At 35.6% G+C, this 25,610-nt stretch overlaps 1 protein-coding gene across 3 annotated transcripts in view; it reads right to left on the minus strand.

Moving 5' to 3' along the window:
* The window catches only part of WDR41 (WD repeat domain 41), a 57,035-nt gene extending 35,406 nt beyond the window's left edge, over positions 1-21,629 (minus strand). For all 3 annotated transcript variants that reach the window (XM_047088335.1, XM_047088334.1, XM_047088331.1), the window contains exons 1-5: positions 21,332-21,629; positions 18,953-19,068; positions 6,708-6,756; positions 4,884-5,015; positions 2,300-2,362 (exon numbers count right to left, since the gene is read on the minus strand). In XM_047088335.1, the coding sequence (XP_046944291.1) occupies positions 2,300-2,362; positions 4,884-5,015; positions 6,708-6,756; positions 18,953-19,068; positions 21,332-21,382 (411 nt within the window). In that variant the 5' untranslated portion in view covers positions 21,383-21,629. The remainder of the gene's footprint in view (positions 1-2,299; positions 2,363-4,883; positions 5,016-6,707; positions 6,757-18,952; positions 19,069-21,331) is intronic.
* Positions 21,630-25,610: the final 3,981 nt, after the last annotated feature.

Consider the following 25,610-nt stretch of genomic DNA (forward strand, 5'->3'; position numbering starts at 1 on the left):
CTTTCCAATATGGATACCCATTATTTTTTATTGCCTATAACACTGAATACCATCCTTGTTTTATTCCTGATCTCAGGAGGAAAAGTATTCAGTCAGTCTTTCACCATTAATATGATGTTAGCTCCAGGGTTTTCATAAATTCCCTTTATTAGACTGAGGAAGTTCTCTATTCTTATTTTGTTGACTACTTTTACCATGAGAGGGTGCTGTCTATCAAATGCTTTCTGTGCATCGATTTAGATGATCGTATGTTTTTTGTCCTTTACTCTTACTGTAGTATGTTATAGTTACTGATTTTTCCGATGTTAAACTGGGATAAGTCTTATCTGGTCATAGTGCAGAATGTTTTTATATGTTGCTGATTTGGATTGCTAGTATTTTGTTAAGGATAATATACTTCTGCTACTTAATATCTTATCAGAATTTTCCAAACTTCTTATGAACTCTAAATACCACTTTTAGCATATGTATCGACCATAATTTAACTATTTTCCTATAAGATATTTAGGATACTGCCAATCACACATTTATGAAATATATTTGCAATATACATTTCTGTTCCTAAATCTCTGCCCAAGTTTTTTTTTTTTTTTTCCTTTAAAGAGTTTTCTGTAAGTAGAGTCTCTGGGTCAATTCATGTAATCATTTAAAATTTTCATTAATAATGCCAAACTGTGTGCTAGGAATATCATCAATTTAATAAAAATGCTAATTTCACCACTTCCTCACTAATACAAACCCTTATAAAAACTACTAGCTCAAAAAATAAATAATAGCATTTCTTATATTTATTAGGGATCTGAATTTCTTTGATAAATTATCTGTTAAAGAATTGAACCACTGAAATGAAGTGAGTGAAATGATACTTTTAAACAATCTCTTATGAGAAACATGATCACAGCAGGAGTATATACAACTATCTAGCTGACTAACATTATAGTAAAACCTCTTTAAAAAATAAATAAGATACTTTTTCATGATCAGTTCCTATAAACAGTTAATGAAACAGTTCACCCAAAGAATTTGTCCAAAATATACCAAAATTTTCTCCAGTTTTCCTGTTCCCTATTCTTTCAATTCATGTATTTTCACTTGAAACCTAATAGCCTCAACTAGCAAAAATATTTGTAACGTATTTTAAAGAAGCATCTTTTCAGATCACATAAAACAGAAATTTTCATCAAATCAATATTTTAATAACTCCCTCAAAGACAATCCATTGTTAAATTGGATACAAGCATTTCTGGGCACTTTCTTCCCCCAGAAACTCTACTAAATTGATAATGAAGAATAGCATAGTAGCATGAGATGGCTACCAGACATGCTGCCTTTTAGGAAAAAAATCAAATACTTTGAACACTGAGACAAAACAATTCTTTTTACATTAAAAAAAAAAAGTGTAAGCTCAAATAAAGAGACAAGGTATCTTTAAAACAAATAAGGTGGGACACCTGGGTGGCTCACTTGGTTAAGCATCCAACTTTTGATTTCAGCTCCGGTCCTCGTCTCATGGGTTAATGAGTTCAAGCCCCATATCAGGCTCTGCACTGACAGTGTGGAACCTGCTTGGGATTCTCTCTCCCCAACTCTCTCTGCCCCTCCCTGCTCTCTCTTTCAAAATAAATAAATAAAAACTTTTAAAAAATAAAACAAGGAAACATCTCATTTTAGAAGACCCTTTCCACCACATTTGCTGACATTATTGAAAAACAGACACACTTTCTAAGAAGACCTAAGAATTTCTTCTGTAGGAATCCAAGTAACCAAGTCTTCTCCAAATTTGTTTCTCCAACATGTGGCAGAGTTCCTATCATGTAATAAGCTCCAACTATTATTTGTTTGTAAAATCAGTGAACCTAATAGTAACAGCCAATTAGCCATATGACAGTTCTTTGGAATTAAGTAATTGATAATGTCTTATCTTCAGGACCTTATAAAAGGCAGAGAATGAAGGACAAATAAATCCATGTTTTTAGTTCAAAGTGTAAAGAAAACAGACTACCTACTTCTATAGTCATTCTACAACTAGTATGTCTTCCTAGAATTACCTACAAAAACATACTAGGTACTAACCTTTTCCTTATCTTGCTATATATTCACCCCTTGATCTAGTTCCAAATTCAAACATTCCAACATTTTATATGCTCCCTCAAAATCTAGTCTTCCAAGAATCAAATGACTATAAGTATGTATAGAAGAAATAATTCTTAAAACCTACAAAAGTAACTTCATCTACTTATTGAAGATTTTTGCTGAGAAAAAAAGACAATTACCATAAAATATCAGCATAAGATTTTACCTTTACAGTAGACTGGAAGCATGATACTTTCTGAACTTGTCTGCCAGTATCACAATCCCATACCTAAACTTATGTTAAGAAATAATTTCTAAGTAAAACATTAAAATCTAAATTAAGAGATAAGTTTTCTAATAATTAAATCACAGATGTTACACTCTTAGTTAAAAAAATCTTTAAATAAAGTATATTTACCATCTATACTGTTACTAAAATTAATTCATATAATGAATTATCAACTCAGCATATCAAGCTTATAATCTAAAATATGTTTGAGGTAAATTTTACTACCAAACTATCAGAAAATGTCAAGGAATGAATGATCTGAATACTCAATATTTATAGGCATTAAATATTCCAAGTGTTTTCTCTAAAATAGTCCACCATGATTTAATAAACACTCAACATAAAGTATTTACACTAAAAACAACCAGTTCCATTAATTCTTACTGAAAGCTCCTTCAACATGCATGGCACGTTTACTACTATTATACTGATTGACAAAAGCCAGTAACAGTGTATTACTTGTACACATTCTTAAAATAGAGGACCTTCTATGAGTGTCCAAGGTTAGTTTGACTTAAGAAGTATAACCATTTTCGAATTTTTTATCCTACTTCCTATGGTAACATATACATTCTACACCATGTCTGAGCACACGTTTACATATAGACATTCATGTATACACACACACAGACACACACACACACACACATATACATACACACATATGTGTACGGACAGACTGTTAAGACTATTACCTGACAAAAATTAAAAATTTACCTTCAGCATTTAATTAATGAAGTTTGTTAACAGTGGAGACTCAAGCAGCCTGGAACTGGATTTTTAACAAGAAAATTCATTATGTGAAGCAAATGACTCTATACCATTATTTACAAGTAAAGTTCATGCTGATACTGTCTCAGCTACTCATTCCTGTACTATACTAATTCAGTAAGTGCCTCTAAATATTATTATAGTACCTTAGGAATGGTCTAATAAAAACAAAGTATTTTAGGGGTGCCTGGGCAGCTCAGTTGGTTAAGCCTCCGACTTCAGCTTAGGTCATGATTTACGGTCTGTGAGTTCAAGGCCCGCACTGGGCTCTGTGCTGACAGCTCAGAGCCTGGAGCCTGCTTTGGATTCTGTGTCTCCCTCTCTCTCTGCCCCCTCCCCCACTCATGCTCTGTCTCTCTCTCTCTCAAAAATAAACAAACATGAAAAAAAATTTTTAAACAAAGTATTTTAAATTCTATTTTTGGAGATTATACTGATACTAAAAGCAAAAGCTTTAGTGCCTAAACTAATATTTGCCTCAATTGAACAGTATTAATAAAGTTACACTGACCTAAACATACATAGTAATACTGTTTATGCAATATTGTCATCACCACAGAATATAGTTTACCACATGTAAATCGTACCTGCAAGTTTTTTCACCTACTGACAATGTGTCTAGAAATCACTTGAGTGAATGAGCTCATTTACAGTGTGTCAAAAAGTTTGTCCTGGTTGTATAGAAGCCCAGGAAACATCTACACCTTTGGACTTACTCCAAAACTTACTTCACTAATGCTTGAAACTATTTAAAACAGAACTCTCAGATAAGCACAGATGATTTAAAGCAAATCTTTGATACCTTTTTAAAAAAATAAGTAAAGATTAGTTTCCATAAGTAACTGGCCATTAAGGCTTTCTTAAATCTAATTCCTCATACAAATATTAAAGGCTGAATTTTAAGGAATGTTTAAGGAAAATCTTTTATAAAGGCAGTATTATACAATGGTTGAGAGTTCTGACTCTGAAGTCAGACTGCTTGCTTGCTGCCCTATAATGGCTGTGTGACCTAGGGGCAAGTTACTTAATTACCCTCTCTGTGCCTCTTTTCTTATCTGTAAATGAGAAAATACTTACTGTAAGAATTAAATGGGCTAATGTATGTAATAGGTAATATATGTAAAAATATGTGTAATATATGTTAAACAGAACAATGCCTAGCACACATAAGCACTCTATAAAACATTACTGCTGTTATACCTTAAATTTTTACCTAAAAGTATGGAGGGAAGATAATTTACTCTTTTAAAACTGTTTTTAAACACTAAATATTAATATTAACCACTGAGGAGATGGCAATTCACTTTTCTGCCAGACTCAGATGCTCAAAGAGTTCTTATGGGTTGGGGCCATTACATTTCTTTTGCTGTACAATGTGGTATAGAGGAAAATGTGAATTATTCCCCAGTCCAACTCATCTTTGTTTCTCTAAATTGAAAAGCAAATGGAGATAAGTACTTTTAAGCCTAAATTCTCCCAATTTCTCCATTTTATATAACTTGATATAATAGTAACTCTGGAAAAAACTTTAGTCATGAGGTTTCCATCAATAATAAGCCTTTAACCTACATCCAGTCTAATACTTTCAGTTGCCTAATACTTTTAAGAAGTGTATTATGAAGGCTAAAGCAAAATCACTTTTTGCTCAAATTAATGTACAGACAAGCCCCAAAAGGCTAAAACTAATAATGTATGTACTGGTCTGTTGGGTCACTATGGGTATTTTACTCTCTTCCAGATTTAAGGATACAATAACTGTTCTATCAGCAGAGGCTGTCAAGATCAGTTGATTCTTTTCTTCACAAACTTCCAAGGAAGGAAATGTAATAATGGCTGTTATCTTCTGAGTGTGCCCATTAAGTTCCAGAAGTTTTTCTCCTGTCTGAAATACCAATAAAAATTTTAATAGGCTCATATTATATTCATAACTTAAATAATCTTAAATAACAATGTTAAGAAAAATCGCCACATACAAAATACATAATTCCATTTTTAATTACTTAGATGTTATACTTTAACCTTAAGCAATCAAATAGAATCTAAACAGGTACTGGAAGAGTAGCCATAAATAATCTTAATTATTTGCTAATAGAAAATATTAAATTCTAGCATATTTTATATGAAAATTTAAAAGAATATTTTCCTATATGGTTTTTTAGACCTGTGTAAATCAAGTATAAAAATATCAGTAAATGATCAGTAGGAAAAAATAGGGAGTCTGCATTATCCTTAAGTATTTGTTATCTAAGTCTCCACAGTTAAAATGTTGAAGGAAATAAAAGCATGACAACACAATATATACACTATATACATCCAATAATATGTCAACTGTTCATAGTCAGTCTCCACTCCATCTCTAACACCAACAGCTATTCTTACCCATCCAATGTCTTCATCTATCAGTATCTCACTGATTTTTCCCAAGTAGTAAACACATAAAAATCCTAAGTAAATATAACAAACTGCCAATCGTTCCAAGGTTGCAGTATTTCATGAATGTGGTGAACATAATGGTAAATAATTGCTTTAATCATGGGCAAAACCACTGAAAAATAAGGATCTGACAGAGTCAGACCAGATACCAATCCAAATTAACAGTGAGAAGATAAATGCTTCAAAAGGGAATAATTTGAGCATCAAAGGATCAGGAAGAGAGGTCCTGGAAAAATGTGATGAAGCTTAAATATTTTTCACAACAAAAATTAGTCTTTTATTATATTACTATTAAAGTCAAACATGAGAATATTATATTATCATACAATTTTGAAATAAAAATTGTATCTCTCACAAAAATCAACACTTGATTCATTTTCAGAATCAGTGCATAGTTGTTGATAAGTTTTGTTGAATAAGATTAAAACTTTTGTTTTTGTAATTTGGCATTTGTTTCTCAGGAAAAAAATCTTAATTCGAAACCTTTCTCTATTATGAAATATTGATCCCCATTTTAAATTTTTTTTTTCAACGTTTATTTATTTTTGCGACAGAGAGAGACAGAGCATGAACGGGGGAGAGGCAGAGAGAGAGGGAGACACAGAATGGGAAACAGGCTCCAGGCTCTGAGCCATCAGCCCAGAGCCTGACGTGGGGCTCGAACTCCCGGACCGCGAGATCGTGACCTGGCTGAAGTCGGATGCTTAACCGACTGCGCCACCCAGGCGCCCCTTGATCCCCATTTTAAATGGATTCATCCTAAGTAGCCTTTTTAAACTATCAATTAGTCGCATTATACTGCTATGCAGGTACATACCTAGATAGTGTTTATGAATGCATCCTCAACTATATAGTCAAATCTTTAAGTTTTGTTTTTTTGTTTTGTTTTTTTACATTAAAGAGAGAGAGAAGGAGGGAGGGAGGGAGGGAGGGAGGGAGGGGCAGAGAGAGACGGAGAGAGAGAATCTCAAAGAGGCTCCACACTGTCAGCACAGAGCCCAACACGGGGCTCCATCTCACCAACCATGAGATCATGACCTGAGCCGAAATCAAGAGTCAGACACTTAACTGACTGAGCCACCCAGGCACCCCTACAGTCATGTCTTTATTACACAATCCACATAGAATTTTTAATACACACCTGGGCATTCCACACAACTACAATTCCATCATCACCAGCAGATGCAAACCTGGGTAGAGAAAAAAAGTGAAAAAAAATCTCTGGTGACATTTATTTGCTAAAATAACTTACAAATACCAGAATTTATTAATGGTATTTTAACTTACTAATATTAATTCAGGTTAGGTTAAACTAATTCAACAAATACTTAAGGAATATCTTCTGGGTTTTAGGCCAGGTACAAAGATAAATAAAACTGAAGATCCAAAGATAAATAAAACCATTCAGAGTTACAATGAATCAGCAGCTAGAACTGTAAGAATAAGGGAGGCCTATAACTAATCTTTCAAGTCCTTCCTGGCTTGAATTATGATTAAACCCTGACTTAAGTGATAGGAAACTAAGCTGAGGAAGAGCTTCACTTGATGGGAAGTGATATTCCAAGAATGGAACGAAGGAATCACTTTCTCAGGTAAGTTCATTATTTCTATTATTTTCTCTGCAAAGATGTTTTAATTAGTTTCCTATTTAAAGAAAAGATCTCTCCTTTTCTTCTCTTGGCTCTTGGTCTTTCCATGTAAATACCATTTTTTTTTAGTTTGGAAGCTTTGAGGTTTTTTGAAGGTTTTTATTTTGTTTTTTAGTGAAAATGCTTGAAATGCAAAGAAGTAAAGAAAGTTTGCTTGCTGGCATGAAAAAAAGAGCTATGATGAACCCGGTTATAGCTTCTTTCTCCTCTTTACTTCCCATTCACTATATATAAAGGAACAATTATCTATACTTTGTAGAGTAGAAGTTATCCATGATAAAAACACTGTCAAGAAAAGTAATTTGTTATACAGGATTACTCATCATAGTGACTGCATTATAATAAAATCAAGAAAGCACTGTTGTCAAGCAATGTCCCAACACAATGGTTTACAGCAATCACACTGTAAGCGTGTCAAGTAATTTGTTATTAATAATGTAAGTTTGTAAATGATTCTTTAATAAATCAAAATTGATCCAAAGTTGTTCCCATAATATCATTTTCATTCACTTGAATTCAAGGTTTGCTTTCTGAATACGAGAGAGAGAAGTGGTATTATAGAAAGCCAGCTAAGAACTGTGTATAACTGGCCCCTTATAGTTAACAACCATTAATAAATGATAATCCATTAGCAGCTATGGCATTTAGAAAACATGTTCTTCCTTGCAAAACTGTTAGTGTGTTTCATAAAATCTGGGTATGCCTTGAACGTCTTCATTGAAGTAAACATTGTTAGGCACAGATGTCTATTGTTGGTGAACTGACACATTACGACACAAAAATTATTTTGTTCCTGAAATTATCTGTTCCAATGAATTTTACCACTATATGAGATCCATAAAATTTCACTACTTCAGTCATATAACAATTTCCTTAACATTCCAAACTGAGCTTCAAGTTCGAATTTCTCATACTCATTTTCAAAATCCCGTAAGTAACTGCTATCTTCACTGGCTCTGACAATTCCCACACTCAGCACTCATTTCAAAATCCTTCAATTACATCTCCTACTACAGGAGCTAAGAGATTATTCAGGAGATGGGAAATTGGTCAAATACATTCTTACCAAAGTCTATTAATAATTGTTTTAATATAGAACTACGTTATCTTTTTAACAGAAAGGACCTTCAAAACTTCCTAGGTAACTAGTGAGAAATCACCTGCAGAGTTATTTTTAAATCCATGCCTAACATTTATTCTTATTTCAAAACGAAATATATAAAAGATCTGGAGATTTAAAAGAAAACAAAACAATCATTTTTAAATTAAAAATACAATTTCTTATCTAATAACATACATTTTTCTGAATCAGAATAGTAAACAATGCCTGAGTACCAAAAACAGTTGCTGGACGTCAATCTTTAATAGCTTATGTTTCTAGGCCTATTGATTTCTTTTTATTTGTATAGTGATGGTGGGGAGGCAGGACTCAAGGTCTTAAGTTTTCTTTGGTATAAAACATCAATTTCTATTGATTCTTGAAACTCTTATAATTGCTTTTCTCCTTTCTAGAAGACTGCAGGTTTAAAATACATACTTTTTCTAACCCTGATTTTTAACTTCTCATTATTGTTTTATCGTGTCTGAATCTCATGAGTTCACAATGAGAGATGATTGAACGGTTGAGAGTTTAGAAATGATAGAGCATTTCACCTCAAACTTTAATTCAATCAGTAGTGAACAAAAGTTAAATCTAAACAATGCTCAATAGTAATGCATGAAATCACAGCCAATTTTTTATTGCTCAGAGGTCAATTACCTAGTTGGTGGATTATTCAGGCCTTTCAATTTTCTTATATATTCTATTGCTGCCTTTTTCTTTTTTCTTTTTTTTGGTGCCATTTCAGTATTTATTATTACCTACTCTAAAGAGAAAACATGAAGCTTAAAAATACACATCAATATCACTTTGCTACATATTAGTATCTCCCATAAAATAACAAAGGGTTGGGAGATCATTCACAAATTATAATTAGCCATGCTATTAGGATGGATAATTGAAAACTAGCTACACTTCATCAGTTTATCTTAAAGTAAATCAGTTTATCCTAATCAGTCAAGTACATACTTCAGCCATCTGCAAATCAAAAATGAAAATTCAACCCAAGAATTCCTAATAGTAAGATACATTATATAATTGGTAAACAGAAATAATCAACTATAAAAAAGGACTAATTAAAATGCCAATAAGGTTTAAATGATTCAATAGAAGGAAGAATTATAGCTATATTGCATTAAAATTATAATAATAATTTTTAAAACATTCTAAATTAGTAGAATCCAAAGATTCACATCTGAAGATAAGGTTTTAAGAGAAATGCTTCTTTACTGATGGCACAAAATGTATTTAGTGAGATTCAGGCTAGGTGACGAAAATATCAAGATCAATTACATGTGGTTCTTGTTTCAAGATCTTAAAATTCAGCGATTGTTTAGAAATGTGCTGTATTTCATCAAATCTAAGATATCAATTATAAGACATTCTATTATTTTATGGATTATTAAGATAAAAATACTGCCAATTATAACTGAAAGTCACCATCAGATATATACTGTTTCCAAATTTCAGAGAGGTTAAAATAGGAAAAAAGAGTCTTCTTAGAATCAATATAATAATTGCCATATTTATTAATGTTTATAATGTGGCACTTTCTAGTCCAACAAAACTCTGATTATCTCTAGCAGGTTTCAAGCACTAAAGAAATGTTTTTTCAATGAATGAGCAAACATTTAAGTGTTGCAAGGGCTCTGTAAAATAGATAATCATTCAGTTTATTAACGTAACCTCATTTTTTTATCATTGTTAATATATCTACTGTCACAACAAAAAGTAAAATTAAAAAATTTAAAATCCAGCATCCCACTCCACACATGGAATTCCTTTTATTTTTTTCAAGTTCCTGTCCCATATTTATGTATAATCTTCAACATGAAACCACATCTTTAAAAAAACTCAGACTATACAATTAAATGACTAAGCAAAAAACTATATGCATGAAAAGAAGTTTAACAAGGTGAAGCATGATTTAAAGACCTATAAAAAAACTTTTAGAATGTCCCATCTTTTCCTCCCCTAATCAAGAGAACTAAATTTACCATAAGAGTTGATGATTCACTCATTCATTCAAGAAATATTTATTAAACACTATATATTAAGCATTAAATATAATTATATTTGATAATACATATTTGATACTGAAAATAAAGATTAAAAGGATAGTTCTTACCCTTGAAGAACTCAGTCTACATTACTAAGTAATGCTACAGGGTCCACATCATGAATCCATTGAGAATTCTCATTTATACTCAATTTAATTTATAGAAATCATTCCTTTTAAAGGAAGGTGTTTAACCTTCCCTTTGAACATCTTAGAGAAAGTGCTCTCATTCTTGCCAACTGTGAACTGAAATGTACAGCAAAGCTTCACAAAGATTTGTATAAAATATTTTCACAAGAATTCCTATGTCTATTACCCAAGTGCTTATTTAATAGTTCTTATTCATTTGAATATATTTCAATTAAGTCAAAGGTGGCTACAGATACCAATATAACCTTAGAGGATATAATGAAAAGTACAGTCCATAAACCTGCACATAAACTTTCCTGTATTCAATATCTACATAATCATAAAGCACTTGAAAAATAAAAACAGAACATTATTATGGCAATACAGAAAATACCTATAGTTAACTAACTTCCCACATAATCCACAAATGTAATACATGATGCAACTAAAGTAGTATACATTTTTTATAATAAAATAGAGTTGAAAAATGGTACTACAATACCAAAACCAAACACAATTGAAAATATACAAAAATTTCATTTAAAATAGATTTTTACTGGGGGTGCCTGGGTGGCTCGGTCGGTTGAGTGACCAACTTCGGCTCAGGTCATGATCTCACTGTTTGTAAGTTCGAGGCCACACTGGGCTCTATGCTAACAGCTCTGAGCCTGGAGCCTGCTTCGGATTCTCTGTCTCCCTCTCTCTCTGCCCCTCCCCACCTCATGCTCTGTCTCTGTCTCAGAAATAAACACACATACATACATACATATACATAGATAAATAAAATAGATTTTTACTGGGGCTCCTGGGTGGCTCAGTCATTTAAGCGTCTGACTCTGGGTTTTGGCTCAGCTCAAGATCTCATTGTTTGTGAGAGTTCGAGTCCCTCGCGCTCTGCGCTGACAGTGAATCTGCTTCAGATTCTGTTACTCCCCCTCTGCCCCTCCTCTGGTTGTGCTCTCTCTCAAAAAAAATAAACTTAAAAAAATAAAAACCGAAATAGATTTTTATTTATCTTTTTGCTAGAACTACTTGAAGAAAATCAAAGAAGTATGTAGAGACCTGTAGAAAAATAAAAGGGAACTTGAAAGCATTTTCATGACCCAGAGACACTGATGTCATTGATCCTTTCATTACATTTACTTGAACATGATTTTTTTTTTCCTTAAGAAAAATGCATACATCAGGGCACCTGGGTGGCTCAGTCGGTTAAGTGTCCAACTTTGGCTCAGCTCATGGTCTCACAGTTCGTGGGTTAGAGTCCCGTGTCAGGCTCTGTGCTGACAGCTCAAAGCCTGGAGCCTGCTCAGGATTCTGTGTCTCCCGCTCTCTCTGCCTCTCCCTCGCTTGCACTCTGCCTCTCTTTCTCCAAAATAAACATTAAAAAAAATGCATACAACTACATAACTCTAATATGTCAATGTATGACGTCCCTCTTTAGTTCACATACATTGAAGGTATTGGAAGATTCCATAGTTTTCATGGTCATTAGGAAAGGTAAACCCTTTGTAAATTCTCCCCTCCACCAAATCACAAACAAGAAGCTAAACTACGCATCAAAGTTTTCAAGTACTAGAAAACCAAAACTCCCTGTGATTTCTATTAAAGGGAATCTCTAGGGATACCTGGTTGGCTCAGTTGGTTAAACGTCTGACTTCGGCTCAGGTCATGATTTCACAATTGGTGGGCCCGAGCCCTGTGTTGGGCTCTGTGCTGATAGCTCAGAACCTGGAGCCTGCTTTAGATTCTGTCTCCCTCTCTCTCTGCCCCTCCTCCCTCATGCTGTGTCTGTCTCAAAAATAAATAAAAATGTTAAGAAAAAATTTTTTAATAAAGGGAAGCTCTATTCACCTGAGCTCAAGTTTCTGTGAAAGAATTTCTAACTACTAAAGAAACATCTTGGCCTCTGTGCCCCACCAGTTAAATTAGCATGTGAGAATGAACTGAGCATGCTCAGTTCAAATCCTTCAGGGCTTTCTCTGAGGATATGTTTATACAGGGAGGGAACATTCTGGTTTGCTCTTGTTTTTGAGGGAAGCTTACATCTGAGTGGGAAGCCTACAGATGTCCAGGTGTACCAGTTATTTGAGTGATAGGTCTACCCACCTCAGGATGAAGTATGAGAAATCCCACAGCAGTTGTATATCAAAGCCAACATCCTTTAATCCAGCTTTTTGCCAGTTATTACTTAATATGTTCAGGTCCATCTATGTGATTCCTGCATCCAATATCTAAGAAAAAGTTTTCTTGTTTTTTCATCTTTAAGTTTTATTTATTTTGAGAGAGATAGAGGAAGAAAGATGAAAGTGAGGAGGGGAGGGGCAGAGAGAGAAGGAGAGAGAGAATCCTAAGCAGTCTCCACGCTCAGCACAGAGCTGATGCAGGGCTAGATCACACGACTGTGAGATCATGACCTGATCTGTAATCAAAAGTCAGACGCTTAACCAACTGAACCACTCAGGTGCCCCTTTAAGAAAAAGTTTTATACTCAAACAAAAATACCTTTCAAACTGGCATTTTTATTTCCTCTATATCAAATATACATCATTTTTCAATTTTTCATTATGGATAATTTAAATGTATATAAAAGTGCAAACAGTATGACAAACATCATCATCATCAGTTACTCATCATCTCTCTTCAATTATCAACTCATGACCAATATTGTTTCATCCGTACCACACCCAATCCCCCCTCTGCAGATTATTTTGAAGCAAATCCAATTAGCTGTATTTCATCAGTAAATATTTCAGTGTGTATCTTTTAGGAATCCTTTACATCAAAGTTACCATTTAATTTCTTAATGTCACCACATACTCAGTGATCATACTTCCCGATCTCATGATTTTTTTTAATTTTATTAGAAGGAGGATCTAAATAAAGTTCATAATTGGAGTAATTGATATAGCTTTAAAGTCTTTTGTTCTATTTATTCTTCATATTTTTCTCCTTGCAGTTTGTATACTCCAACAGGAAATGTAATTTCTCATAGTCTTTTCTTTGTGTGCATGTAAGGTTAACAGCCATCAGTAAACTCTCTAAATTTATTAGAAGTTGCAAAATTACAATATTCCAATTCCACAATTTTTCCTAGCCTGAATTCTTCTATAAAAAGAAATTTCCTCCCATCAATTATTATTGATCCCAGATACAGTCTGTATAGGAAAGGCAATATAGATCTTGCAGATACCCCTTCAGGAGAAGCTGCCCAGCTCTCAGAAAGGTGATTACCAGCCTCCACCTGTTGACTTCAGGGTACATTTCAGTTTTGAAGCCAAAGTCATACTACCTCAGTTGGCTTCCAGGTAATGGAACTTAAGCAAGGTGGTGGAAGCCAGAAGCATGTTCCTGGATGACCCTCAGCTAATGACTAAGCAAGGCAGGGTTAAAAGTCCCAGTTACTTCTATCCAACATAGAATTCCCCTAAAGGGCATTCTTTCCTCCAGAGCTCCCCATGGGGCTTACACAGACTTTGTCAGATCTAGACCATAGTCTGAGACAGCTCCCCTTGTCCAATCCTGCTTCTTTCTCTGTCCCTTCACTGGTGTTTCTAATAAACCATTTGCATATTTAATTCCGTTTTGTTATCTGCTTTGCAGGGAACTCAGGGATTAAGAGGGTCTAAATCACCTTGACTATTGATTTCTATTCTCTGAATATAAGGAAGATATTCTTAGCTTAAGAATATTTTCTTAAAGATATAGCATACTGTTAGTGAATTATCAAACTGTACTGAGTTGACTTAGTTTCTTGTAAATGTACAGCTTCACCAGCTATCCTAAGGGCACATTTTGTTCTCCAGTCTGGCATTTCATGGGTCACCTGATTCTTTTCCAGTCATGATCACCATCCTACATAACCTTGTCTGTTTCCTGGAGGAGCAAGGAATGGTCAAATGAGCAACAGAAAAAACTATTCTTAAAATGTGTTATGAACTCAGTTTAGTTTAATGTGTCAAATGCTAGAGTATTACATGCAATTTTATCACAGTCCATTATTTGGAAGACTCTTGCTGAGGCTTAGCCTTCTTTAGTGATCTCCCAATCAATATGACCCTCACTTCATGTTCAAAAAACACTAAAGAAGAAAAGAAAAGGCAGCTGTCTGTTAGGTTATACAGGATTTATTTGGTATCTTCAAAAACCAATCTGTGAAAATTTTCCACTCACTGATTTTAGCTGAGCCACCAAGAAAACAAGAAAATCCTTCTGCAAAATTCTCAATAAAATGATATTATCTAAAGACCTGAAGCGTGAAACCTGGATTACAACAGCTGACCAAAAAACCAGAATGTAAGGTCCATAAAAATTAAATGAAAAACATAAAATATAATATGTATTTATTTTAAAACTGAAAAGGTATTTCTGTAATTTGACAATGCAAAAATAATATACATCTGGAATAGTAAAGATAATTCTAAATTATCGAAACTACAAAATTGAGAATGAAAATGCTGTGCTCTTAATTCCATTTAAATAAATACTTATACAGTTTGTATATTTCTTATATCTTTCTTACCAGTAGTGACCATTTAGTTTTTTTCTTTCAGTGCAGAATTCAGTTTTTTAAAGCAAAACACAGATTGAAAGTTCTATAGGTCTGTGACTGACAGAAAAACTTCCTAACTAGATGTAAATTTTGGCATAGTAATAACTTGAATACAAATAATTAAATGTGACTCATGTAGTAATACCTTCACTTTATTGCAAAAGCCAAAATGTAAGTTTTGCATCCATTTTTAGACATTTAGATTCACTGCGGTGGGCAGCAAACATGGCCACAAGTTATTCTCCCTTTGTCTAGCACCATTTACAATAGGACTTAGTTGCTTCTCCCCTCAAAAAGTAGAGTTTATTTACCAACATAGTGAATATGGCCAGCTCCTGATTTGCTTTGGCAAACAATACAGCAGCAAACACCACAAAGACGTGAGAAGAGCTTAAAACAGGGCTTTCCCTTTCGTTCCTATGAGAACTTCATGATCACTACGTGCACAAGCACTTGAGCAATCTTATGAAGAGCGATCCCAGTCATCCCAGCTGAGTCCAATGTGAATCACCCAGCCCAGTCCATTTACCTGTTGACCAGAGATGCATAGGTTAGGTTTACTACCTAACCAAGATCAGCTGATCTTGGCACAGATGGAAAACACCCACCCAGCTGAACCTAGCCCAATAATTGGTGAGCTAAGTAAACAGCAGGTTGTATTAAACCACTAAGTTTGGGGTGGTATTTAAAAGAGCAATATATAACTTGATACACTTATCTATAACTTTCTACTGTTAACAGAACATTTACTACATCATTAAACAACTTATTTATACAGGAACATCACTGTGGGGAAAATGTAATCAGATATTAGCATTTTCACAATGATCATTATTCTAGGTGATGGCCTTTTCTGCAGATTCTTACTCTAACTATGTAATAAAAGCCAAGAGGACATTTCAGAGGACAGGTAGTAACGAACATGGAATCTTAACAGTTAATCTATATAAAAATTTAAAGATCACATCCTGAAAGTACACTGTATATTTTTATTTAATTTTCTTACACAACATGATCTGAGGATTCCTTAAGACCCAAATATTAGTGATTATAGTCTAAGAAACTACAGTAAAACTTTGGTTTATGACCATAATTCGTTCCAGGAACATGCTTGTAATCCAAAGCACTTGTATATTAAAGCAAATTTCAAGAACCATTGGCTCACTTGTCATCATGCAATGTTTGGAGTCACACACTACTCATACTGCAAGACACTGCTCATTTATCAAATTAAAATTTATTAGAAATATTTGCTCATCTTGTGGCACATTTGCAGAACAAGTTACTCACAATCCAAGGTTTTACTGTATTTGGGTTTTTTTAAAACCTGCTTAGCAACTTACTATGGTAAAACATGTAAGGAACTTTAGCTGTCCAGGGGCAGCGTGGCTCAGTGGCTCAGTAGGTTAAGCATCTGACTCTTGGCTTCGGCTCAGGTCGGAATCTCATGGTTCTCGAGTTAAAGCCCGGAATCAGGCTCTGCACTGACAGTGCGGAGCCTGCTTGGGATTCTTTCTCTGTCCTTTCCCTGCTCCTGCTCTCTTTCTCTCTCTCAAAATAAATAAGAAAACTTTATTTTTTTTTAATTTTTTTTTTTTAATTTTTTTTTCAACATTTTTTATTTATTTTTGGGACAGAGAGAGACAGAGCGTGAATGGGGGAGGGGCAGAGAGAGAGGGAGACACAGAATCGGAAACAGGCTCCAGGCTCTGAGCCATCAGCCCAGAGCCCGACGCGGGGCTCGAACCCACGGACCGTGAGATCGTGACCTGGCTGAAGTCGGACACTTAACCGACTGCGCCACCCAGGCGCCCCTAAATAAGAAAACTTTAAAAAAAAAAAATTTAGCGGTCCAAACATCCCATGTTTCCTGCGATGCTTAGCTTCAAAAATCTGACTGGCTGGCTGACTAAAAAATCAGAGTGTCTCTTAGAACATATGAGCAATGAATACTACCAAAGGGCTGAAGATTCTTATATTATGGTTTACATGTTATGATTTGTCTGGGTCGTATCACAACAAAACAGTGTTGGAAGGCTAGTAATATATATGAGGTCAATCTTTTCAAGCAAAAGTTGAGGAACATAGTGTTGTACAATAATGTGTCAGGATTTTGTCCCTGGTTTCTAGAAGGCAGCTGGGCTCCTCAGAACTCACCTGTGCTTATGCTAATGAGATGATTTAGGGTGGGCTCCCTACACAATTAAGGATAGGGGCTGGCCATGTGGGAAATATGAACCATGTAATTAAAGGTTTGGTGCTGTGAGCCCTGGGATATCAGCCTGACCCTCCAACCTGAGGCTGAAGTATGGGCAAAGGGCAGGGAGAGAAGGGCTGGAAATTGAGTTCAATCAGGTGGCAAATGACTCAATCATTCCTATGTAATGAACCCCAATAAAACTCTGGATAATAAAAACTCTGGATACTCAGAACTTAAGTGAGCTTCCTTGTTGGTAATACATACTGATGTGCTGAAAGGGTGACATGTCCTGAGGACAGAGAAGCTTTGGATCTGAGATCTTTCTAGACCTATGCATCCATGCATTCATCTGGTCCTGACTGGCATTCTTTATCATAAAACTGCAATTTTAAGAACAGCGCTTTCCTGAGTTCTGTTAGTCTTTCTAGTAAGTATCGCACCTGAGCCGGTAGTGGAAATTTGTAGCCAGTTGGTCAGAAGTGTGAGTGGCCTGGGACCCCTAGAGATTACAACTGGCAACTGATGTGCAGAGAGTGCTGTGCAGGACTGTGTCCCTAACCTGTAAAATTTAATCTAACTCCAGGTAGTGTCATACTTGCACTGCACATGGGACAAGCAATACCAAAGACATTAAAGGAAAAAAAAAAGAGAGAGAAGACAAGGCTAATAGACATGAGAAGTGATGGTCAGAATTAGGAATAATCACAACACCAGTCACCCATGGAGTCAAAAATGGAAAAAAAAAAAAAAGTATCAAAGGTAAAAGAGAAGATTACAGATGATAGCAGAAAAATTGATAGGAACAACAGACGGGGGTTAGGGAGTTAGGATGGCATGAAACATGCACACTTAATATTGTCTGTGGGGTCATATTCATTCAACAACTATTAATCACCTGCTATATGTAAGGCACTGTCTCAGGTACTAAGGATACTGTGGTGAATAAGAAAAACATGCCTCCCATGAAGTTTAGATTCTAGTGAAAACAAATATTAAGTAGTTACACAACTACTTAGTTACCTCTAAGTTACTAATTAGTTACCTCTAATTGTTATTATGCTACATATTACAAAGGATAACCTTTAATTGACTAAGGGCTTAATAAACAGATACATACATCAGAAATGAGCTAAATCTACAATCCTAAAACCTACATACTTCATCTCTATTTGCAGTTAAACACAGTATTATCTCAGTTGACAAGAAAGTAAATAATGAACATTTTAAAAGGATTTCCTCATTAACATAAGATTCAGATTAAATATTTACTTTCCACTAAAAATAGCACATTCCTGGTAGGTACTTGATAGTTAAACATTTCCCATATTTGTTTCTCAAATTTAGGTTCACCTTAACAAAACTCGTGTAAAATTTGTTTACAAGCAAATTTTAAAGTCATACACTTCTTCTAAACTAACAAAAAATTTTCCTGAGCAATAAAAAACAAAAGAAACTTCAAATAAAAATAACCATCAAATCACCAAATATGACATGCTGACTTCTGGTCAAAAAATGACTTCAGACGCATATTTCATTAAGATGCAGATGTCAATTTCGAGTAAATAGTTGAAATTTTTAGATCAGATGATCAGATTTGAAATTTTTAGAAAAGATGTATTAATTATGAAGCTGTTTTCAAATATACAATTCCCTAAAAGCTCTTTCCAAACAGTAGGCAACTGGACAACTAGAGCTTCTTACCTGTATTCATCTAACTGTACCAGAAACCGTACAATATCATGATGAGCTTTCAGTACAAGCAGTTCAGTGTAGGGATTCTGGGTTTGTTCTTCACCTATTGTCTGTAAGGGAGATTTCTTGTATTGGATAAAAAGAAAACAAAAACAAGAGAGAAAGAGAAATTAAATTATTTATGATAAATAACCATAGCGAAATAAAATACCCTGCTTCATGGTGTACATCTAAGAATATAAGACTTAAAAAGCTATGATATCATGTTCTAATACTATATATGATTTCCCCTAATATCAACTAACTGCCAATTTAACATAAAATATTTCTCTTAACCACAAATTCACATCATGAATTTTTTCTTCTTTGTTAGAAGTGACCTAAATATAATCCTTAAACTCAGATCATCATTCTTCAAATTGTTATCTAAAAACAATCTAAAAGGGAAGAAAAAAATCTCACTCTTGCATTCATTTTAGTATTTTCAAGTCACAATATATTTACAAAAAGGGTGAATTTTATGTTAAGGAGATTGTATCTCAATAAACCTGACCTAAAAAAATCAATGGGCCAATCTAACTCAGTATTTTAGAATGAGTGTTTCTCAATTAAAACTTGACAACAAAACTGCAGATCAAAAGGGTAAAATAGAGACTACAACAGTGCCTAGCCCATTATAGGTACTCAATATATGATTGTTGAATGAATAAAAGAAAGGATGAAATCCTTTGGAGTTGATAAATTCAATAAATTCCATTTTGGACAGTAAGTCTGATAAAGATAATTGCTAACAGAGAATTAGGTCACAGCCCATAAGCCAGAAACTGTGCAAATCATATACGGCATATAATTCACTCAACAATTCTGTAAGGTAGGTCTTATTAACCTCATTTCTGTAGTCAAACCCAATACTATTTCATGATAAAACCTTTGTTCTTAACCTCTGAACTGCAATTTCTCAAACTTGCCACTACTGAGATTTTGGGCCAAATAATTTTTTGTGGTTGAGGACTATTCTGTGCAATGTAGAATATTCAGCAGTATCTGTAGTTTCTACATACTAGATGCTAACAGAAATCTAACCTTCCTCATCCTGAAAATCAAAAATGTCTCCAGACATAGCTAAATGTCCCCTAAGGGCAAAACATCCCACCAGAGAAATACTGTGAAACTAGAAGTCTGGATACAAAGTTCTCGCATAAATTAAGGAAAATCATTGATTCCAACAATGCGCAAATTCACAACAGGTATACAAAACGTGGAACTAGCATGCCTAAGTGTTTTCCCCAAAAAATCATCCCCAAAGCAGTGGGTGCTTTCTATTTATCCCATCTCACTTCTGGCAGTGGTTATGACTAGAAAAACAAAACTGAGAAATCTGAAAACTGTATACCACTTGCCCTAAATGAAAATTTATCAGGAAAGGCAGAATCAGTTAATCTAATTATGTGATTCATCAAATAAATGGGTTAATTTTGAATTATCATGTCACATAAATGATAATTTTCTACAACTTTTCCATAATCCTTAGGATTTCAGCCTATCTGAAATGAGTCTAATTTGAAATAAATGCTTTTAATAGACAGTAAGCCTCAACTGCAAAAATATGAGGAAGTTAAAAGTGAGAAGTAAGGTTGCTGACTCACAACTACCCAAATTTTTCATTTTTAACAATCTAAACAACTACTTCCTATGAGAAATAACGGGAATTCAACACAAATTCTAATTCTTGGGTGGCATACAAAACCTTTCAAGGTTCCAAAATTATTGTATTCAGTCTTTCAAACATAAATTTCATTATAGTCAACTCAATTATTCAGGCCCACGAAGAAAGCCAGACTATGGAACCAAAAAACAGCAGTTAATTACAAAATCACTTTTTTGACTTTGAAGCATATTAATTTTTTAAAATACTTCTATCCTTTTTTGTTCTTGGGTAAATTATCAAATATTCTATTTCCTGAGCAAGCATCAGTTGGCGGGAAATGACACCAACTCTAATAAACCTTAAGTAGAAAGTTGCAGTCACCACTTGTTTCTCGTAAGCCAGATACTTCTATAATTGAAATGAAGCTAGTTTAAGCACGGAGGCGGCTAGCTGAATGTCCTTGAGCCTGCTGTTGAATCACATCAGCTTCAGTTACCTCCTTTTGAAACAGGGGTATTTAATTCTCAGGATTTTAGGGGGATCAACAGTTCAGACTAGCCACAGGAAGGGCGTCCCCCGCACGCCCGCACGCCAACCCCGCCCTTGCCGGCCTCCGAACCCGCAGGCCCCGCCTCCGCCCGGGTCTCCCGCGTCTGGATGAGGCACTGGACTCTGACAAAAGCCACTGGTCAGGCATGCTCGGCCTCTGTGGCGGCAGGCAGAGTCGCCAGGGGGTTTACCTCGGCCAGTCCCTGAGGTTCTCGGCCTCCCCCGATCAGCCATCGCAACATCCGGGCAGCGGCAGCTTCTCGCTGGGCCCAGGACCCAGTCAGCCTGAACTCTGTCCGGGGCTCAGCCTTCTATCTCCTGGGCAGCAGCGCAATGGAGACACTAATACTTGCCGCCCCAGATTTGCCCTGGGAACGAAGAAGTACAAGGCGAAGCCCAAAGAAGAGGGAATATTTGTGTCCCCAAAGCGCTGCCCTACTCAGACACAGAGGCTTGGTTTGGGGCAGCCAAAAGCTAGAATGGCGGAGGGGATTCAGAAGCACGCGTAGCACCCAGTGAGCACGCGCGGAGGCCTCTCCAGGTTAGCGCTCGGAGTTTAGGTAGCTTCAGCGGCCCCTGGTGGACATACGTAACACAGCACTTGGAGCCCGGAGAGCAACCAGTACCAACAGCCTCCTCATTCTTGGTTGGCTTTTAACCTTCACTTGGCTGGGGGGCTAGAAAACTAACCTCTCCAACCCCCTGGTTTCCTAAAGAACTGGCTAGAGAAGGTGTACTTCAGTAGATTCTGCATCTGGACATATCCAGTGGCATGTGTGTACACCAGAATAAATCTGACCAACATTTATTGTGTGCTGTAGTAGAGGTGCTAAGTAAGGCTTTACATAAATTCTCATGGTAACGCTATAATGCCTATTTCATTACAAAAAAAAAAAAAAAGCCTGAAGCTCTGAAAAATCAGTAGTTTATCTAAGTGACTACACTGAAAATGGAATACAATCTCCATGCTGCTCCAAAACTACTGCTCTTGACTTTCTAACCCAGAATCTCCCTAAATAATAGAAGGCACTTTAAATCGTCTGTTGTGACTACTAGATTTTCTTAGACATTCAAAGGGTTGTGGTCCTCTACTCTGGCTGCCTATCAAAATTATGAGGTAGTTTTTGAAAAACACATTTCCAGCTTCCACCTCAGACTTACTAAAACAATCTCCATGGTTAGAACATAGGAATTAGGGTTTGGGGAAAGTTCTTCAAGTGATGAGTAGCAAGGTTTGAGGATCACTGGTCTAGGGACTACTAATACTTATGTCTGTAAAAGTTCATGCATATATTTGCATATGTGATTATTAGGTTCAAATGAGGGTCCTAGCAGTAAATTCTTATAGAGAACCCACCACAATTGTCCCAACCACTGCATTAATTCAAAAACATGTACTGGGTACAGATGCACCAAGATCCCAAAAGCAGTAAAATTGCTGCTCTCTAGGATCAAAGCAGAATGTACTGGACACCACTAATAGAGGGCCATACCCTCTACATGAAGGTATGTTGGCTATAGGCAGCTGATCAATGTAACTACCAGTCCCTGGAGAACTGGAATCTTCTGTGATTCATCTTTGTATTCATTGTGAATGCACTTGACAAAGGAACACTCAAAAAGTTCAGGAAAAGGTTGCCTTCAGTGTGCTAGCCCAAAATTGTAGTCTGTATGCAAATAAAGATAGACCGAATAGAGACTGACTAGCCCCTAGTAAAGGGGGGACTCATCTTAAGTGAAACAAAACCCAGAAACACCAGGATTTGGGTCCTGGAAGGTCAATCTTCAAATCAGGCAACATGGTTGCCCACGTAGACTAAATTTTATCCTTCTGAGTTTCCATATTCTTGGTGGGGGAGGGGTTCCCACTGCCTCCTTAGTCTGATCTAAGAACACTTTTCTGGTCTCTAAAGCACTGGTCCATGGATGAAGATTTTCTCCCTTGGTTCCTTTTAGGGCAGCTGAGAAAGAAATTTATAAAAGATTCTATGAGAGTGACCTCGGAGAAACTGGAGGAGTAGGAAGCACCAGGAATCCCCTCTCTCTACCTAGACAACAAATGTACTGGCAGACTTAATATAAACTATTTTGAAGCTCTAAATTCTATTTAAAAGTTTGCAAGTTTCAGGGGAAATCTTGGCTAGCACAGAACCTGGCCATCATTGTTTCAATCCCTATTGACTACAGCTGCTTACAGGGCATTTAAAGGAATAACACATCTTTAGGTTTCTTCCCTGCCCTTTTCCTTATTTTGGGCCTTATATTAATTTAAAGATTAAGTCATTCAAAAGCAACCACATACATACATAAATTTAGAAACCCACATGTGCACAGGGAAAGACACGGGCTTAAAAAAAGACATGAGGAGAACTTGAGCTTTCAACTCAAGCTAATCCCCAACACAGAGACACTTTTCAACATTCAAAAAACAAAAACAAAAACAATCAAAAAACATCAAATTCTGGGGAAGGAGGGAAATCTGATTTCCAAAGTTGACACATTAAAAGATTCAAATGTCCAGTGTTTTCAAAAAACAAAAAACCAAAGGCATACAAAGAATCAAAAAGTATGGCCCATTCAAAGGAGCAAAATTAATCGACAGAACTGACCCTGAAAAGCCTAGACACTGAGATTACTAGACAAAGACTTTTTTAAAACTGTCTTTTTATTTTTATGTTTATTTATTTATTTTGAGAAAGAGACTGAGAGAAGAGAGTGGAGAAGTGGCAGAGAGAAAGAGGAAGAGAGAGAATCCCAAGCAGGCTCCACACTATCAGCACAGACCCTGATGCAGGACTCAATCTCACAAACTGTGAGGTCATGACCTGAATTGAAAATAAGAGTTGGATGCTTAAGTGACTGAGCCACCCAGGAGCTCCTAAAATTGTCTTTTTAAAGACGCTCAAAGGGGGTGCCTGAGTGGCTCAATCGGTTAAGCGTCCGACTTCAGCTCAGGTCACCATCTCGCGGTCTGTGAGTTCGAGCCCCGCGTCGAGCTCTGGGCTGATGGCTCAGAGCCTGGAGCCTGCTTCCGATTTTGTGTCTCCCTCTCTCTCTGCCCCTCCCCCGTTCATGCTCTGTCTCTCTCTGTCTCAAAAATAAATAAACGTTAAAAAAAAAATTTAAAAAGAAAAAAAAAGACACTCAAAGAAGTACAGGAAGACAGGGACAAAGGAAAACAATGCATAAACAAGATTAGAATATCAATAAAGAGAAATACATTATAAAAAGGAGCCAAAAGGGGCACCTGGGAGGGTTCATTCCATTTCTCCAATCTCTCATGTCACAGACTCCAAGATATCCCATAACAATGGTGGCAGCAACAGTGACTACCAAGAGGAGATCGCAGGAGCCAAAATCCTGAAGGAAAAGAAACTTCTTCATTTGATGAAGTTAAGGCAGCAAGAGGTGGGTCCAAAGCTTTTTCTTGCTCTTTTCCCCTCTGTCTGTTCACCAGTGAGTAAAAGAGGTGGAACAATGATGGAAGTAGGTGGTTTCTGACCAGAGATCCAAAGAACCTGAAAGTACTAGAGAGATAGCAGAAAGGGAAAACTCCATAAAATATTGAATTAAACTCCAGGGCTCACTTCTCTCACCTGAATATGCATCGATCTTATTCTAATTAGCATACGAAAGACACTGAGAACTAAGCTAACAATTTCACTCAATCCAAGACTAATTACTAGGTGGTACACACATAGGACAAATTCAACTAACACTGCAAAAGCTTAAACTGAGCCAATATTGGAATCACAGTCACAGGTTGGAACTTGTGTCTAAATCTAGCCAGGTAAACTACTAAAAAAAATCCCAACATTCTCTTTAGGAGTTAAATAAAACCATTTTTTAGTGTCATATTTCAAAGGCCCAGAAATACAATCCAAAATTACTTGGCATATGAAGAAATACAAAAATCTCAACTCACATGGGAAAACACAATCAACAGATGTCAATGACACGATGACACAGATGCTGAAATTATCTGACAAAGACTTTAAAGAGCTACTATAAAACTTTAAATGGAAATTATGAACATTCTTGAAACAAATGTTAAAATTCGAAACATCAACAAAGAAATACAATATATAAAATAGAAGAACCAAACAGAAATTAAGAATTGAAAATACAATGATCAAAATCAAAAACTCACTGTATAGACTCAATAGCAGAATACAGATGTTAGAGTAAAGAATCATGAACTTGAACAGAGAAAACCAATGAAACTAAAATCTGGTGTTTTTTTTTTTTTAAGATCAGTAAAATTGATAAACCTCAAGCAAGACTGACAAGAAAGGAGAAAGAAAGAAACTAATTAGCATTAAAGGGAATGAAAAAGGATATTACTACAGACCCTACTGACATAAAAAGGTAATAAGAGAATATTATAAATAGCTCTATACACAGATTTCACAACTTAAAAGAAATGAACCAATTTCTCAAATAACAAAAACTACTAAAACTCATTTAAGC

Source organism: Lynx rufus, unplaced genomic scaffold, assembly GCF_022079265.1.
Source record: "Lynx rufus isolate CCGP_SWC_20201006 ecotype Redwood Valley unplaced genomic scaffold, mLynRuf1.p SCAF_1, whole genome shotgun sequence".
Taxonomy (NCBI): Eukaryota; Metazoa; Chordata; class Mammalia; order Carnivora; family Felidae; genus Lynx; species Lynx rufus.